General features: G+C 42.2%; 1 protein-coding gene across 1 annotated transcript in view; it reads right to left on the bottom strand.

The window, feature by feature from the left end:
* The window catches only part of LOC140479635 (procollagen galactosyltransferase 2-like), a 172,532-nt gene extending 156,042 nt beyond the window's left edge, over nucleotides 1-16,490 (bottom strand). Inside the window, exon 1 of the mRNA XM_072573534.1 lies at nucleotides 15,813-16,490. Within this exon, the coding sequence (XP_072429635.1) occupies nucleotides 15,813-16,042 (230 nt within the window). The 5' untranslated portion in view covers nucleotides 16,043-16,490. The remainder of the gene's footprint in view (nucleotides 1-15,812) is intronic.
* Nucleotides 16,491-17,786: the final 1,296 nt, after the last annotated feature.

The following is a 17,786-nucleotide window of genomic DNA, read 5'->3' as shown; positions in this document are numbered from 1 at the left end:
CCCCTTCACCTAACACTACAGGCAATTTAGCATGGCCAATTCACCTAACCTGCACATTTTTGGACTGTGGGAGGAAACCGGAGCACCCGGAGGAAATCCACGCAGACACGGGGAGAACGTGCAAACTCCACACAGACAGTTGCCTGAGGCAGGAATTGAACCCGGGTCACTGGCGCATATTACTTTTGCTTCTTCAGTTAATGTTGAACAAGTTAAGTTGGTAAATTAAGATTTAAAAGACAAGAGACATAAAATTAAAATTGAAGCTATCTGAACTACTCATATTGCAAGTTTATTCTTAAGTTGAAACCTTTGGTTGTGGCATTTGATCCACTTTCTGATAACATGAAGATGGTCCTGAAGAGGTACAGAATTCAATCTGTGCTTAATGTAAAGCAAAAGACAGGTTTTCTGATCATTATGCTGGGATCACTATGAAATGATATATACAAGTCCAAACAATCTGAAAGATATTTGACCATAAGCAATTGGGAATGTAACAAAGAAAGAATCGTAGAATCACAAGAATCATAGCCCTAGGCCAATGAGTCAAGCACTTTTTGGAAGTATAGTTATTCCATGTACAGGCTTCCCAAAAAAGCCGATGCATCTATATGACATCTGCCAAAGCAGTTCTGTTACTGAATATAAGAATCATAGAGTATCTATCCAAAATCTTTGCCAAAGAAGCAGTTAAGAATAAATAGTGCAATATTGTAAATTGTGAACAGGAATCTAACTGTGTCAGTTGCAGCTGTTAACATTTACTGTGCAAGATTCCAAGAGATACTTAAAGAATATCTTCTCTGAATTAAAAGTCACCATATAGATTGGCATTTTAGACCAAGTAGGAAGGCTAGGTAAACTCCTCAGATGCTGCCTGAACTGCTGTGCTTTTCCTGCACCACTCTAAAGTAGGAAGGCTACTGATCTACTGTCAATGGCTATGTATTTCTCCTCATTCCTACATTAGTAGTAACTGGATAATTAGCAACAATCTTATACTGTACAGTGTACAGTAAAACTGGTTCCACATAGTTTTGACACAAGGAGAAGACTGCTTGGAGTTATACAAGCCTTTCACAACATCAGCATGCCCAATGAGCTTTAAAGCTCTCAAACATTTGAAGTGTAGCCACAATTCTGATTACAGACATCAGAACAATCTATAACCACACAGAAATGGGTTACTGCTTTAGTCATATAGCTTGTGGGGGTAAAGATTTGGCAGGACACCATGAGAACACACACACATGTAGGCAGGCAGGGAAAGTAGGTTATTGCCCAGAGAAGAAAAATTTAAAAGAGAATTTAATAATCTTTGTTTCAGATTCTGTTGTTGAATCTGCCAGAGGAATGGTAGCTGCAGGTACAATTACAACATTTAAAAGACATTTGGACAGGTACATGAATAGGAAAGGTTTACAGGGATAAGGACCAAATGCATGCAAATGGGACTAGTTTGGTTTGGGAAACTTGGTTGGCATGGACGATTTGGACCAAAAAGTCTGTTTCCTTGCTGTAGGACTCTATGATTCTCTAAGTCCTTTATTCCTCTTCAAGTACAGAATCTATCAATTTAAAAGACTCCAACAGTACAGCACTCAGTATAGACTGGACTGTCATCTTAGATTAGTGTTCAAAAGTCTCTGGTGAACACAACTTTCAAATACTCACACTGAATCCTTAATTCCTACAAACTTAAACTAGTTTAGAAACTGGACGAGCAGGACATACAATGTCATGAGAAATAAAGTGTGCACACAATATGAGTATGGTCATCCTACAATGGAACGTATAATATATATGAAATAATTTGGAACTTGTGCTTAAGTGGTACACAATTGGAGTGAATTAATGAACAGATTCAGATCTGTATAATTGGTCCTAAAGGATATGTTTGTTATAGTCAGGGGTGAGAAACAAAGCATGTCTTTTTTCAGCACTGTATCATAATGGCAGTCCTGAGTCTGAACAGAGATTATTTATGTACAGCTGCTTACAATTTTACAAAAACATGCAGTAACCACATCACCTAACAGAGAAAGATCTTGGTTCTACTTCGCAGCTTGAATTTATATATTCCCTTTCATGATCTCAGGAGGTCCTAATGTGTTTAACAGCCAATGAAGCACTTTTGAAGTGTGGTCACTAGTAATGCAGGAAACACCACAGTCAATTTGCACACAACAATGTTTCACAAGCAGTAATGAGATAATAGCTAGATAATCTATTATTTTAAGCAGTTGGTTGATGGATACATTCCCCCTACATTACACTTATTGAGTATAGTTTACCAGAGGCAGTATGTGAATATATTCAAAGTATATTATCTTGAAAATACTTCATAAATGTAATTAAATATTTTAGTCTGATGGAATTATTTTTAATTACATAAATAAAAGAAGAAAAAGATGATTGATGTAGATGCTATTTGGAGCAATCTGAAGTAAAGATTTTAACAGAAGAAATGTACTAGTGCAATTTTAGATAACACTGGCTGACATGCAATTTTCTACTGTATACTGATTATTGAAATTAATAAGCTAAATAAGTCTCATGACTAGGTGTAAATTGCCCCTTGCGTCACCAAGTAATATTTATAAGTGTCAAAAATAGAGAGAGAGAGAGAGAGAGAGAGAGAGAGAGAGAGAGAGAGAGAGAGAGAGAGAGAGAGAGAGAGAGAGAGAGAGAGAGAGAGAGAGAGAGAGAGAGAGAGAGAGAGAGAGAGTGAGTGAGTGAGTGAGTGAGTGAGTGAGTGAGTGAGTGAGTGAGTGAGTGAGTGAGAGAGAGAGAGAGTGAGAGAGTGTGTGTGTGTGTGTGTGTGTGTGTGTGTGTGTGTGTGTGTGTGGGTGTGTGTGTGTGGGGTGTGTGTGTGTGTGGGGTGTGTGTGTGTGTGGGGTGTGTGTGTGTGTGTTGGGAGACAGTGAATGTACATACGTCTGTCGGAGGGGAGGTATGTTTATTAGGGAGGAGAGATAGATGGGTGATGGAAGGGAGTTGGGTGGGCAGGGGCGTGTTTGTGGTTTGGGCAAGGTGGCTGCAGGTTGGATCAGCTTGCAAATGTTGTCAGTGGAGAGTTAGAGGAGTTAATCTTTTACTACATCAGGAGAAAAATGAATTTTCTTCAGGCACAGTTAATATAAAATGCATTTTTAGGGTTCCTGTGCAAAAACAGAGACAAGTATTGGTTATGGCTTTTACTCACTGAAGAACTAATAGACCAGTAAGAGAAAAGGAATACCCTACAGCTTGTTAATAAGTGCACATGTTGAAATATTATGCAATATGATCCAGAATTGTTCCAGGGTCATGTGGAATTAAGCTGTTCTCAGCCAGAAGAATAGGGTATACAACTGGCCACATTGTCCCTTGTATAAAGAGAGAAATCTGACAGTTTATTCATAACTAATCTCCATGTTGCGATCCCCATTGGGAGCATCACCAAGCATAGATCTCATGAGGATAGAATCGGGCTTGAAATGTCCATGCTCCTGAATTTTCCGGTGGCAAGCAATGTTTCCATTTACTAAAATAGGAGATGAGAAACAGACATTTGAAATGGGTCATTTGATTGGAGAAGGACATTAGAAATAAACTTTTCAGCTCTTCCCCTCCTCCTCAAACGCCACTCTGCCCAGTCTCCTGCTCTCATTTTTTTAAATCTAGCTTTCCAAGTCTCCAGTGGTAGAGGATATTGTTTAAGATGGTAAAGTGCTCCTTGTGGTCATGTATTCATCTACAGTGTAAATCAGTGCTTTGAGACTGGAAGGCAAGAAATCAGAATAGAAGCAAGTCACGAGTTAACAGACTGACATATCCTTTCTATACTTGGCTAGGAGCTGTAATTCAACCAACAAGTACCATAAATAGATCATCCGGTCAATAATTTATTGCTTGTGAAGCACTTTAAAATGTTTGAGAAATGTAATAAACTGTTAGATCAATCCAGATTTTCTTCCTTAACGAGGACAAGTCAATCATGAAACAATTTTGATAGATTGATTGAGCAGTCATCATCAATTACGTCCCTCACCAATTCCAAGTCATTGTACAAATCTCAATTAAGACAAAATAAATGGGGTAAATGGGAGATGTGGACATGAACCTAGACGGTTGTTAGAATTTGATTGATTCAAACATGTAAAAGTTGACTGACAACAGACAAACTAAATGAAGAAGTGTCATACAATTAGCCAGAGAGGCTATAATTTCAATTAGTAGGCCCAGGAGAATAATTTCAGCAAACCCATTACTTTATTAAGAAACATAAAATACATCTTTGGCCATATCTTACGAGATTAAAACTGATAATACAAAAAAAAAGACCCAATTATCACCAGTGGCTTAATAAAATGGTCAATGTACTGGATAGAATTCTAGATGACCTGATCTGCGGTGTCCTGAGTGAAAGATACATCAGCCAGGCAACTAAAAGTACACCAAAGAAGAATCATTGGTTTATAAGAACAGAACAGGCTGTTCACGCACTAGAGCCTGTTTTGCTATTCAAAAGTCATTGATAAACTGTATCTTAGCACAGTGGGTCAGGCAGCATGCAAGGAGCAGGAGAATCGACGTTTCGGGTATAAGCCCTTCTTCAGGAATGAGGAGGGTGTGCCAAGCAGGCTAAGATAAAAGGTAGGGAGGAGGGACTTGGGGGAGGGGCGTTGGGAATGCGATAGGTGGAAGGAGGTTAAAGTGAGGGTGATAGGCCGGAGAGGGGGTGGGGCCAGAGAGATCAGGAAGAAGATTGCAGGTCAAGAATGGGGTGCTGAGTCCAAGGGTTGGGACTGAGATGGGGGGGGGTGGGAGTGGAAATGAGGAAACTGGAGAAATCTGCATTCATCCCTTGTGGTTGGAGGGTTCCTAGGTGGAAGATGAGGCGCTCTTCCTCCAGGCGTCGTGTTACCATGGTCTGGCAATGGAGGAGGCCAAGGACCTGCATGTCATTGGCGGAGTGGGAGGGGGAGTTGAAGTGTTCAGCCACGAGGCGGATGGGTTGGTTGGTGCAGGTGTCCCAGAGGTGTTCTCTGAAACGTTCCGCAAGTAGGCGGCCTGTCTCCCTAATGTAGAGGTGGCCACATTGGGTGCAGCGGATGCAGTAAATGATGTGTGATCTTGTGACGGATACGGAAGGATCCCTTGGGGCCTTGGAGGGAAGTGAGGGTGGCGCAAGTTTTGCATTTCTTGCGGTTGCAGGGGAAGGTGCCGGGAGTGGAGGTTGGGTTGGTGGGAGGTGTAGACTTGATGAGGGAGTCGCGCAGGGAGTGGTCTTTCCAGAACGCTGATAGGGGAGGGGAGGGAAATATATCCTTGGTGGTGGTGGAAATGACGAAGGATGATACGATGTATCTCAAGGTTGGTGGGGGTGGTAGGTGAGGACCAGTGGGGTTCTATCCTGGTGGCGATTGGAGGGGCGGGGCTCAAAGGCAGAGGAGCGGGAAGTGGAGGAGATGCGGTGGACAGCATCGACAACCACGTCTGAGGGGAAATTGTGGTCTTTGAAGAAGGGAGGTCATCCTCTACATTGGGGAGGAAGAGCGCCTCATCTTCCACCTCGGAACCCTCCAACCTCAAGGGATGACTGCAGATTTCTCCAGCTTCCTCATTTCCCCTTCCCCCACCCAACCCAACTCAGTCCCAACCCTCGGACTCAGCACTGCCTTTTTGACCTGAAATCTTCTTCCTGACCTCTCCGCCCCCACCCCCTCTCCGGCCTATCACCCTCACTTTAACCTCCTTCCACCTATCGCATTCCCAACGCCCCTCCCCTAAGTCCCTCCTCCCTACCTTTTATCTTCGCCTGCTGGACACACTTTCCTCATTCCTGAAGAAGGGCTCATTCCCAAAACATCAATTCTCCTGCTCCTTGGATGCTGCCTGACCTGCTGAGCTTTTCCAGCAACACATTTTCAGCTCTGATCTCCAGTCCACACTTTCACCAAACTATATCTTAGCTCAATTTACCCAAGTGGAGTCTCATAATCCAATAAGACATTTATTTTTAGGTTTTGAATTATAACTAATCCTAACCTGAACAGCTTTTTGTGGGAGAGAGATCTTGCTTTCTTTGTGTGAAGAACTGAATCAACCCTAAAATGCCTGACTTGAATTTTATCATATGCTCTGGCTCTGGACTTTTTTTTTGAGTTTCATTCATACTTCCAGTGCATATATTTCCAATCACTGCTTCTCTGTTCAGTACTTTATTCATAAGATTTCCATATCAATCATAAACTCACTTAATGACTTCCAATTTGTACACTACTAAAATCATACATCTATTATCATTTTTAAAAGTTATTCATGGGATGTTGGTGTTGCTGGCTCGGCCAGTGTTTGTGGAATATCCCCAACTGCCAAGAGGGCAATCAAAGGTCAACACATTGCTGGTGTTCTGGAGTCAGATGTCGGCCGGACCAGGTAGGGATGGCAAATTTCCCTCCCTAAAAAGGACATCAGTGAATCAGAGGAATTTTGATGATAATTGACACTGGTTCCATGGCTGCTATTATGCCAGCTCTTTATTCCAGACTTTAAGAAATTGAATTCAAGTTTTGCCATTTGCCACAATGGGATTCAGATCCATGTACCCAGTACATGAGCCTGGGTTCTGGATTACTAGCCATGTGACATCACCACTACATGACCACTACCATGATCCTTGAACCGGTCATCTACAGGTATTTTCAATTCCTAAACCTTATCTTCCTCGGTCTGCTAATTCCAAGTATTTTGGATTTGTACTCACTACAATAGCTGGCCCATTTTTTTTTTGCACGTCACATTATCCTAACATTTTTCTACACATAAAACCCACAAGAAACTACATTGCTCTACTCCATAGAAAAAGCCTATCAGCACTGAGGCTCTTAAACATCTAACTCCAGTAATTATTTGACATCTGTCAAACCTGAGGCTGCATGTGGACATTTTGAGCACAAGCAAGCATTTGACCAGAACTGCAATTGAATAAAAGGGGCCTTCAGTCACAAGATTCCTTGTGCGTAGTGTTAAATTAACAAATTGCACAGTTGAGGCTCAGTATTCAGTGCAAGTTCCAGTTTTACTCAGTCTGCTTCTGAACAGTGGTTATCATTCAATATGCTCAATGGTTTTAAAGTTTTTTTTATGGGAGGAATTAAATTACACATTTAGCAGATTTTATTCACCTACTAATCTTAGGATCACAGAATCATACAGTACAGAAGAGGACCTTTGGCCATCAAGTCCATACGAGCAAAAATATACTACTATCCACACTAGTCCTACTTTCCTGCACTAAGCCCATAGTCTTGAATATTATGACACTTCAAGTGCTCATCCAAAAATTTTTTAAAGATTGAGAGTCTTCCTACCTCAAATATCCTTCCAGGTAAGGCATTCCAGACCCCCATCATCCTCTGGGTGAAAACAAATTTCCTCAAATCCACTCTAAATCTCCTGCCTTTTACATTTTGATTTCTGTATACCACAAGTAACTTTCAAATTCTTGATATTTTCAGAGCTCAAGAATGTGAATGATCTCCATAAATTTAAAGAGAAGAAATCTTTTTGAGTCTCTCATCTCTTTTAATGCTTCAATTGATTGCCAGAACTGGCCTTTGCAGTTAACCCAACCTTCACCTGGTTTTAGTTATAGGTTTCAGCACGTCACTTTTGCCACATAATATGGACTATCTCACTGATATCATACTTTTAATCATGCAAGATGTACTACTGAGATATACATTGGAACAGTACACAAGGTGCACAATAAATTATAAAGCCTTTGCAAAATGTAAAAAGGTAATATTCTTCTCAATGTCTAAGTTGTACACACAGAACCAAAATAGTACAGGTCAAATAGCTTTTGTAGTGGCAATACACACGTCATTAAAAGCAGCAAAATAAAAACAGAAAATGCTAGAAATATTCAGCGGTCTGGTAGCATCTGTGGAAGGAGAAACATTGCGTGAAGTACTTCCCTTATAGATGTGGAGTGGATGATAGCAAGAATGTGGGAAAAATAAGGAAAGAATGAGAAATTAGAATCACGATATTGACAAAATATTTTATCATATTCTCCCTCAAGCCTTCAATGGTGAAATCAGAATCTTGCCGTTCAGCAGAAACTACCTCATTCCCATGCAGTTGCCATAACTTCACTGACTGAAACAAGACTTCAGAGTGTTCTCTCATTCCCTGAGAAGTTGGACAATGTAAATCCCTGACAAGTCAGTCAGAAAGGGTATCTTCAGCTGCAGTTCACCAAATCTTGTCCCAGCCATCATCCAACTGTTCTTACACAACAACATTCCTGTACCCCTCCACAGCCACCATCCTTTATGAGCCATTATCCATTCAAGTTGGCATCAACAATCCACCAACCTCACTACATCAACATCCCTGCTGTTGGACCAACTCACATTACTTAAGCCCTTCAACGTACTCCTTTGGAGTTCAGGGGCACTTATGACTTGCATGCTTCTTCTGAGTCACTTTGTGCAAAGGGACACATATTCACCTAAATCATGTGCACAGGTTCAATTTGTGTTCAATTAACCTGCACTTAACAGGAAGCTCCAACTTCTAGTTACATTGCTCTCTTAGCGCACATTCACTGACTTCAGCACTAACTTGTGTGTTCTGTGCTTCGACAGCCTCTGTGTGGGTTACATTGCATTTTTATCACAGAGGATGGGGCAGACAACTCGTCACAGTGGGAGCACTGATCGGTTACTATATGTGTTGCTGCATAGCACTGTGGTACATTAACATTACACCTGCAGGGTTCATCAGTAGCTTACACGGCAAGCTCATTGCATGTGTTTCATGAAATGCCCCAGTCAAAAAGTCAAAGGATAGCAGTTTTTAGGAGGGCAAAGCGGAACAAGGGTCAGTAAAATGTCTTGTCCAATTCCACTCCAGGGGATTGGCCAGCGTCACTTAGGCACTTGGTCGCTCTAGACGCTGGGGATCCAAGTGCAACCAGTCCAAGAATTATAGATAGGTTAGTCAGGGTACTGTGGTGACATCAATTTGGAGGGGGGGGGAGCTGAAAATGTGTTGCTGGAAAAGCGCAGAAGGTCAGGCAGCATCCAAGGAGCAGGAGAATCGACGTTTCAGGCATGAGCCCTTCTTCAGGAATCAATTTGGGGGGAGCCAGATAGCGAAGGAGCAGTGATATATTTCCACGTGAGGATAGTGAATGGCTAAGAGGAAAGCTTGCAGGTGGTTAGAGGTGCTTGGAGGAAACCTCACAGAATTAACATGTATCTGCTGCCCTTGTCCTTCTAGGTGGAAGTGCTCAAGGGTTTGCATGGTGTTGTCCAAGGAGCCTAGATGAATTTTGCAGCATATCTTGTAGATTGTACGCAATGCTCAGACTGAGCATTGGAGGTGGAGGGACAGAATGTTTGAGAATATGACGCTAATCAAGCAGACTAGTTTGTCCTGGATGGTGAAAAGCTTCTAGAGTGCTGCACCCTTCCAGGCAAGTGGGCAGAATTCCATCATAGTCCGAATTCTGCCTTGTAGACAGTGGGCAGGCTTTGGAGAGCTAAAAAAGAGAGTACTCACCACAGGAGTCCTAACCTCTTGCCTGCTCTTGTAGCCAATATTTTCAGTATCTTTAGCATAAACTAAACTAAAAAGGCAGAGATATGGCTTAATAAGGTAATTGAAGAAAAAGACAGGGGGATGGAATTGAAGAGCAAAGGAATTATGTTAATCTGTAAGAAACCTTGGTGAGACCCTAACAGTTTTGGTTTTCCTATTACAAAAAGGATATAGAGGTATTGGTTCAAAAGAATATACCAGAAATTAGATGTATCGGCAACAATTGAATAGGCTGGGCCTCTTTTATCCAGAAAGGAGAACGAGACTGATGTATAACCTTATAGAGATAGATATTATAAAAAGGGTTTGATACCATAAGTTTAGATTTCTTCATTAATCAGGGTAGCCAAAAATAGGGACCATAGATACAACATATTCACTCATAAATGACACCTGGAGAATTTAGGGATAACCTCTCATGAATTGGGGGTAATTTATTAGCATGATTTAAGATTGCTTAAAGGGCAGTAAACAGAGAACACTAATAAACATGTCACTCTTGAGTTGGCAGGCTGCAAGGAGCAATAGTTTAACCAGAGTTATTTACAGGCTATGTAAATGACTTAGATGAGAAGGCTGAGTATAATACACCCAGGTTTGCTGACAATAGAAAATTTGGTGGAAAAGTAAACTGTGAGAAGGATGAAAAGAAACAAAGGGATATGTACTAGTTAAGTGACTGGGCAAGAAGGCCACAACTGGAGTATATTGTAGGAAAGTGTGAACTTTCTGCTAGCTTTTTATTAAGACCATTCCTGCAGTACTAATCCCTTTCTATTCCTTTGGGCAATGAAGTGAGTAACATTGATATATTTAAAGGGAAATTAGATGTACATGAAGGAGAATGGGACAGAAGGATGCACTGATTGAGTTAGATGAAGAGAGATGCTTTCAGTTTCATACAGACTAGATACTGGTCTTTTGATGTACATTTTAGACAAATGTGTATAACATTTAAATTTGATAATCATCTTCATGTTTCTGAATCACAAACCTCCTTTCAGTGCAATTGATAATTAATGTCACGTGCTACCTTTTGATGAAGCATGATTTGCAATAATTAGATCAAGACATATAAACAGCATTCAGATCCTGCTTAAATTCATACATTCGGTGCTTACTTTTATAGATCTCCATGTTAAACTCCTACATAAGCATTCATAATGCAAACAGCTGATGTAAACTTGTCACATTGTAATTACATCTTCCTGTGTTGCAGTGCTTCCACTGATGGGAGAGAGTAACTACAGCATGACAGAATTACATGGAGAATTTTCACTATTAATGCCCTCAAAACTGCAGTAGTGATGACGCAAAACTGTCAACCTTAGGTATGATTATTTCTGTCAGGTGAGAGTCTCACAGACACAGCTGAAGATATGGCAGAGTGTAATACTTAAGTTCCTTTGCACTAATTAATTAGAAATCACTAAACTGATGAGAACTTGACCCTTTACTCTGGATTATCAGTCTTAACACCTCCCTGAAAAATGTTACACTTTGTTAAAGAATAGTAATTATAATAGGATACTAAGTCCTAGGGTAGTATTATTACTGAAGAAATTGTCGAGAATTTGTATTACTGTATGTTCCAAGGTCAATCTTTACACATTGACAGCTTTATCTATAATGAGAAATTTTGTTAAAGATTCTAATGAAACAATAACTGGAAACCCTGCAGTAAAAAGTCACATTTCAAAAAAGATACTAAATTCTCAGCAAATGTTTTGACGTCTCTGTTAGTTTAGTAAGAAATTAAAGATGATCATTGTATTTCAGTTTCGGGTTTGCAATTTGAGAGACTGCTTTGACATGATTGTCTGTTTGATGACATAATGGTAACTGGATGCCTGGAGATTCCCTTAAGTTGGTGTCAGATTCAAACTAGTGTTGGGAAAGAAAGTCAATGGCATAGAGATTGCTTGATTTTTATCAGGCAGCTTTGATTCAGATCATCAGGGAGTGCCATCATTTTGCCACTGATTGCAAAACCAATGCTGTGGTGAACAGGAGAATTTACCAAGGAGATGTTCACAGGAAACATGCAGAATGATAATACATTCACAGAGTGTTAAAAACACTGAATGTGCTGACATCCAATTCAGAAGCAATGTATACAGATATGAAATGCATGTTATAGGGACTCCAAACAGTTAATAATTATTGAGAAGATGATTTATCATGATCACTGCTAAAGTTTTTGTTTTACATATCACTCGGATATGTAAACATATGTGGGACCCATGCATAGAGACAGAGACAGAGGGAGAGCAGCAGTCAGCATAGCAGACAGTGATCTGTGAAACTTCACAGAGTAAGTTGCAGAAGATTGTTTCTGCTATGAGATGAATGGGCAACAAGAGGACCCAGACAAGATTCATACCTGAAGAACCAAGGGAGAAGGAAAGCAGTTTTACTGAGTACTATTATGCTAAGGAATGATTTATTACAAGTTACTGTTGGAGTCCCACTTTTTAACGAGAATGGCACAAATACATGAAAAGGTCTAATTTGAGAAAATTGACCAAAACAAAGTTACAAGAGAATCTGTACAACACAGACAAGGTGGGGAAGTGAATTCCTTCTGTTCTCTAATACCTGTTGTTCTATGTAGATTTCAGGTTTGAATCAAACTCGAATAAGACAGGGAAAGGGATACCATAATGTTTATAAACTTCAAGTAGACAAAACATTATCTGATCAAACTACCAGGAATGCTTCCAAACTTAAATGAGCTGGGCTGACCCCCCACACTGCTGCCTCTCTCCCCCATCGCATCCTGGGGTTCTCCAGGATAAAAGTCCGGCTACACAGCAGTCTAACTGAATCAGCGATGTCCCCACACAAACCAAGATCGGGCAGGGCAGTGCTGGAAATCAAATCCTGGGGGGGTGGGAGGGAAGCAGGCTCTTCACTCCAGTGAAAAGCAAAAGATGTGAAAGTGTTGCTGATTAGTTAGATGTGGAAAGCCCTCCCTGGCGAATGCCTGATACTTTGGGATCCCACTGCACTGCGTGTTCAGCAACTGTTGTCCAGCTTTATTTCGTAGTTCATTGGGAACCTTTTATCTGTCAAACACACACACACAACCACAATTAGACCACAGGATAGCCACTGACTGGTTTCCCTTCCCACACTTTATTTTCTGAAGAAATCTAGGTTATTGTACAACACCCATGCAGAGACAGCTGCACTGAGTATTGACAGCGGGAGCTGGGATATTTGTATACAGTAACATGAAGGCGGGGGCGGCGCCTGAATGGACTAAATCCGCCCCTACATTCGTGTGTAACACCGGATTTGGGGGGAGGGTAGGTGATAAAGCAGGACAGCACAGCCTCACTGCTAGATCCAGGCAAGAAAGCACTGTATGACTACAGATAAAACTGGGACATCACTTAAAGCGGAGAGCTTCCTGATAACCTGAGAGCGGAGGCAGTTCCCCCACCAGGGGGGCTCTGGTGCTGTGTGATCGGTCAGTCTCCTGGCTACTCGCTGCCCTGTGTACTGAGACTGCACGCCGTCCGCTCGCAGGTTAGGAAGTCACTCACCTTCAGAGTCCGCCAGGACACCCAGGCACTGTTTGACTGGATGGCGAATACTCTGCCGCTGCCCTATATGGGGATGGGCTGGTGGGGGCGGGTGAAGTCTGATCTGCCCAATACTACGAGCTCTGTACTGCGCACACACACACACACACATAGCCGAGTGGAAAGCTCTTGGTGCGTTTCAAAGAGTCGCATTGACAGACTGCCTGCCCCATTGCCAAGGGACTGACCAGCATCAGGCGCTGCTTGTGTTTCCCGCTTCCCTGCACTGAATGAAACAACAACAAAAAGATAGAAGCAGGACGCGAACCAAACATATATGGGGATAACTGCTCCCAATCTTGGATTATTACCCTGGGAACAAGTTGCCGTCCTATTGTGAATACAGGCTGCACGATTTCTCCCCAGTCCTGGAGATTCCGGGAAAGCCAATGTTTACAAATCGGGGACGAATGTAAATAAATCTCGAACAGGTTCAACGAGTACGGCAGGTCCCAAAAAGAAAAGACACGGAGCAAGGTTCAGTCAGAAACCTTAAAACAAAAACATAAAGTGCTGGAGAAACTCGGCAGGTCTGTGAAGAGGGGGGGGGGGGAAACGTGGAGCTAACGTTTCAGAACTGGACTCAAAACGTTAACTCTGTTCTTCACTTTCTTTCAGTCAAAAACACCTTATCGCGCAGCACCGCCAGATTATTATAACTGAAGTAGAGATGTTGGCATTTTTCAATGTTAAACCAAAAACAAGAGCGACTTTAATCGTAACTCTTCCCTCCCCTACCAAACATGTTCATTGACAAAATACTGTCTTAACTGCGGGCGACAGTGAATGGATGAATGAACCAAGCTAATCCACTGTCGGCTGGATTGGAATAAATGACCAGCCGGCGTTGTTACTTAACGCCTGTAAGACCCTCCGTTTTATTACTTCAACAATAAGATTTCTAGGAAACGCCAGGCATCACGTCGCATATTCAAATGCAAGTACAGGCAGGCGCACACACATAATACCCCTGGATACTAAACATCTTCCAACTCTCAACTGATGAGCTCTGTCAACATCATTAGGAGTTCACTAGCTCTCACACACGCTACACAGTAACACATCAGTGCTGGCTTCCAAACTCCAAACGAGACCATCGCGCAGTTTCAATCAGATGTCGCTCATATGTCCTGAGAGGGGAATACATCAAAGCTGGTTTGCTGCTAGGGAGGTTTTACCACGTTATAAATAACCCCAATCGCCTTCTCCAAACGTTCCATAAAAGGGTGAAAAAAAAACAAGCTGCTCCAAGGAAATCTCACAAAATGTGAAGTTTACTATAAAATCAGTTTATTTAAATGCTACGGTGTCATAGCACGCTTGGATTCCTCGTCAGTGTCCATGGGGAAAATTTCTACTATCCTCCTACAAGAGTGACAACCCTCGGGACAAAATGTACCCTTGCAGAAAGTGCAGGGAAAAGATGTACAGACAACAGTGCGGGATGTGGTGGAAAATAGGAAGTATATTTGTTTGAGATCTTGGAGGGGCTGAGCGCACTGCGCCCCCATCCCCCCCCCCCCCCCAGTACTGTAATCTTTTCAAATTAAAAATATGCTTTATTAAAATATATGTCTTTAAAGCAGTTCGGTTCTGTACAGTAGCATGTGAAAAAACAAACATTGGAGTTTAACTCTATCCAACAAACAAATCTAAGGCATTCCACGTGCCCTGAGCTCAGTTGTTCAGCAGAATTCAAGATTACACTGTCTTGCTCCCCCAACAACTTCACTGAAACACAAAGGACTGGTTTCCCCCATGTCCAAGTGTGCATTACAGACACCGGTAAGAGCTGACAGTATTGGGAGCTGCGCGCTGGTGCGGAAGCACTTGTGTACAAGCAAGGGTTTTGGGGGTGGGGGGGGGGGTTGATGCCAGAGGTGATTAGAATGAATTAAATCCGCCCCTGATTTGGCCGTAACAACGGAGGGGCGGCGCTAACGCAATGCAACAAAGTACAGTCCCCTGTGGCTAAATCCAGTGTAGCGACGCCTCTCCCTCTCTCCTCCACTCCCCCCATTATATATTTCGTTCACACCAGGGAGATGTTGTGGAGCTCCGCTGCTTTCCGTTAAGCCGGTTTTAAGGGCAGTCTCACGCCGTGGTTTGTATCCGTCCCATTCCGGGAATACAGTATTCGGGAATGAATAAGGCTCTTGTGCGAACGCAGAAAGAAAACGAGACCCGGGAGCACAAACTGCCCACACCAATTCACATTTTAACACCATGTAAACAAAGCGGACAATCCACCCCCCCCAAAAAAAACCTGAGAATATTTCATACAGGTGCCTCTGAGCCAAAGCTGAATAAAACTAACCAGACAGTTTCTCACACGTTTTCCCTCCTCGTACCTGCTAACGCACTTTAAATCATTTGTTTGAAAGTGGTGCACATATCAGCGGAGCTCCCACTGAGCCGGGAGCTGAGGGAAAATATGAATCCAGAATTCAGCCACACCGTCTTTCACATCCTCTGCTCACACTTCGGTCTTCCCCAGACCAGACACAACTCCATCAACGCAACTTGGGAGCACTGGGGCCATTCAAGGTGTTTGTTTCCCACCCCCCCCCAAAAAAAAGCAAAATAAAAACGGATCTGTTTCGAGCAAGTCAAACTCACCAGAGAGCGATTCTGTCCTTTGGGTAGTCCAGTCTCTCGATGCAACCCAAGTAGTGGGGCAGTGTGTGCGCCGCGTTCCGGGCAATGATGGCCAGCAAGACCTTCGGCCTCTGCAAGGCCGACTCCTCCCGCTCGATCTCCTCTGGAAAATGAGCCCCATCGCCTGCGATCGCGCCCGCTAAGACCAGCAGACAGAGGAGAGACATGGGGAGATGTGTGCACGCAGCCATGTTGTAGTAGGTGCTCTTAAAGCGAGGCTTCCCTATCCTGTCTTGACTAGCACTGAGCTACCGCTGGCTTCCTCCCCCCTCTCTCTCTCTCTCCTCTGACTTTTATCACCCTGTGATCTGCATACACTCTAAAAACATCCAATAGTCAAACCTGCCACCGGTAGACCAACACGGCACTAATCTGTTGCCTGTATTTAAATACCTGCAAAACTCACTCACAATTAAAGGGGGAATCACAGGAGCAGAACGACTGAGCAATATTTTGCTTTTATCACAACAAATCTAACACCTAGGTGACTTTGTTTATTCACTGCCTTCAAGTGCCGGTCAGTTTTGAGGCGCCGATTTTTTGCAACTCTTTAAACTTGTCAAATGCGTTTAGATTGAACGAAGATTTAGCGAAGCGAATCCAGTCAGCGAGTGAGTGAAAGGAGGGGAGCAGAAATTCCCTCTGAGACTAATGAAGTTTGTGTTGCGGCTAGTGTTCTGAAACACTACAGCACCCCGCCCCAAAGTATGTCATAATTTAATTTGCATAGTATGATGTGTGTTTTTTTAAAACAAAATAACAAATTCACCTCCGGGAACTGAAGCTTACTGCTACAAATCACCTCACCCCTCTTGTACACCTACTATCCTTCGTGTCAATGTTAGTCAGTTACTCAGATTGCATCACTGTGGAGCTGGAAATCACAGATCATCAAATACACGAGTGCACCAAACTTCACGGTTCCCTTGCATTGGTAATTACTTTTTAAAAGCGAGATTAATGGGGTGGGGGAAGGGCTTTACTGAGTAATTGCAGTTCAGGAAGATCCAACATTAGATCCCTGTCATGTGCTGTATCATTAGAGTGGCAATCACACAGGTTCACATTGAATACATGGCATAGAAACAAACCATTTGAGCCCAAGCAGTCCAAACGGGGGTTTATGCTGCTCACACCCTTCTTCATCTCTAAATCAATCATTGTAACCAGGTATTCATTTCGCTGTCAAGTTTCTTTAGCTTCTCTATAATTATATCTACACTATTCACTATTCACTCTGATATTGAGTTCCACCTTTTGTTCATTTCACATTAAGCCCTTTTTGGATTAAAAAAAAGTTTCGTTCAAATTCCCTACTAGTTACTTTGTGACCAATATATATTGATGTCTTCTCAATCTTATGATCCTCTCCACAACGGAAACCCCTCCCTGTAGCCACTCATAAAACCTTACATAATTTTTGACATCTGGTCACTTATCAGATGACCTCCCTATTCTTTCTACTGAAGTGAACTGCACAATGAACTTTATTTGCCATTTTTTATGTGGAAACACTAAGTTTATTATTGTCCTCTCGTAATTTGTTGTGGTCCTCCTTAGTATTGCTACCCTCCCAAATTGGTGTTATTCATAAATTAGAACGTGGTTTTGATTCCAGAGTCCAAATTGCTAATGTATATTGTGAACAGCAGCGATGGTTCCAGGACTGACCATTGTATGACATCACACACCACCTTCTGTTCCTGTGAAAAACAACCTTTCACTTTTCCTCCCTGCTTTCTGTCTTGAAGCCACTATCAAGCTGTTGTGCTATTGTCTTCTGATTCCACAGGCTCTGACATAATGCATTATTCTTGGGCACCTCATTGAAGGATTTATTAACATCTGTAGAGGATCTGCCTGTATAGCACGCAAGACAACACTTATCACTATATCTTGGTCCTTGTAACAACAATAAATCAATCAATGAATTGA

The sequence above is a fragment of the Chiloscyllium punctatum genome, chromosome 7 (assembly GCF_047496795.1).
Source record: "Chiloscyllium punctatum isolate Juve2018m chromosome 7, sChiPun1.3, whole genome shotgun sequence".
In the NCBI taxonomy this organism is placed as follows: Eukaryota; Metazoa; Chordata; class Chondrichthyes; order Orectolobiformes; family Hemiscylliidae; genus Chiloscyllium; species Chiloscyllium punctatum.
The sequence above is the reverse complement of the archived record's forward strand: the minus strand, read 5'-3'. Positions and strand labels throughout refer to the sequence as shown.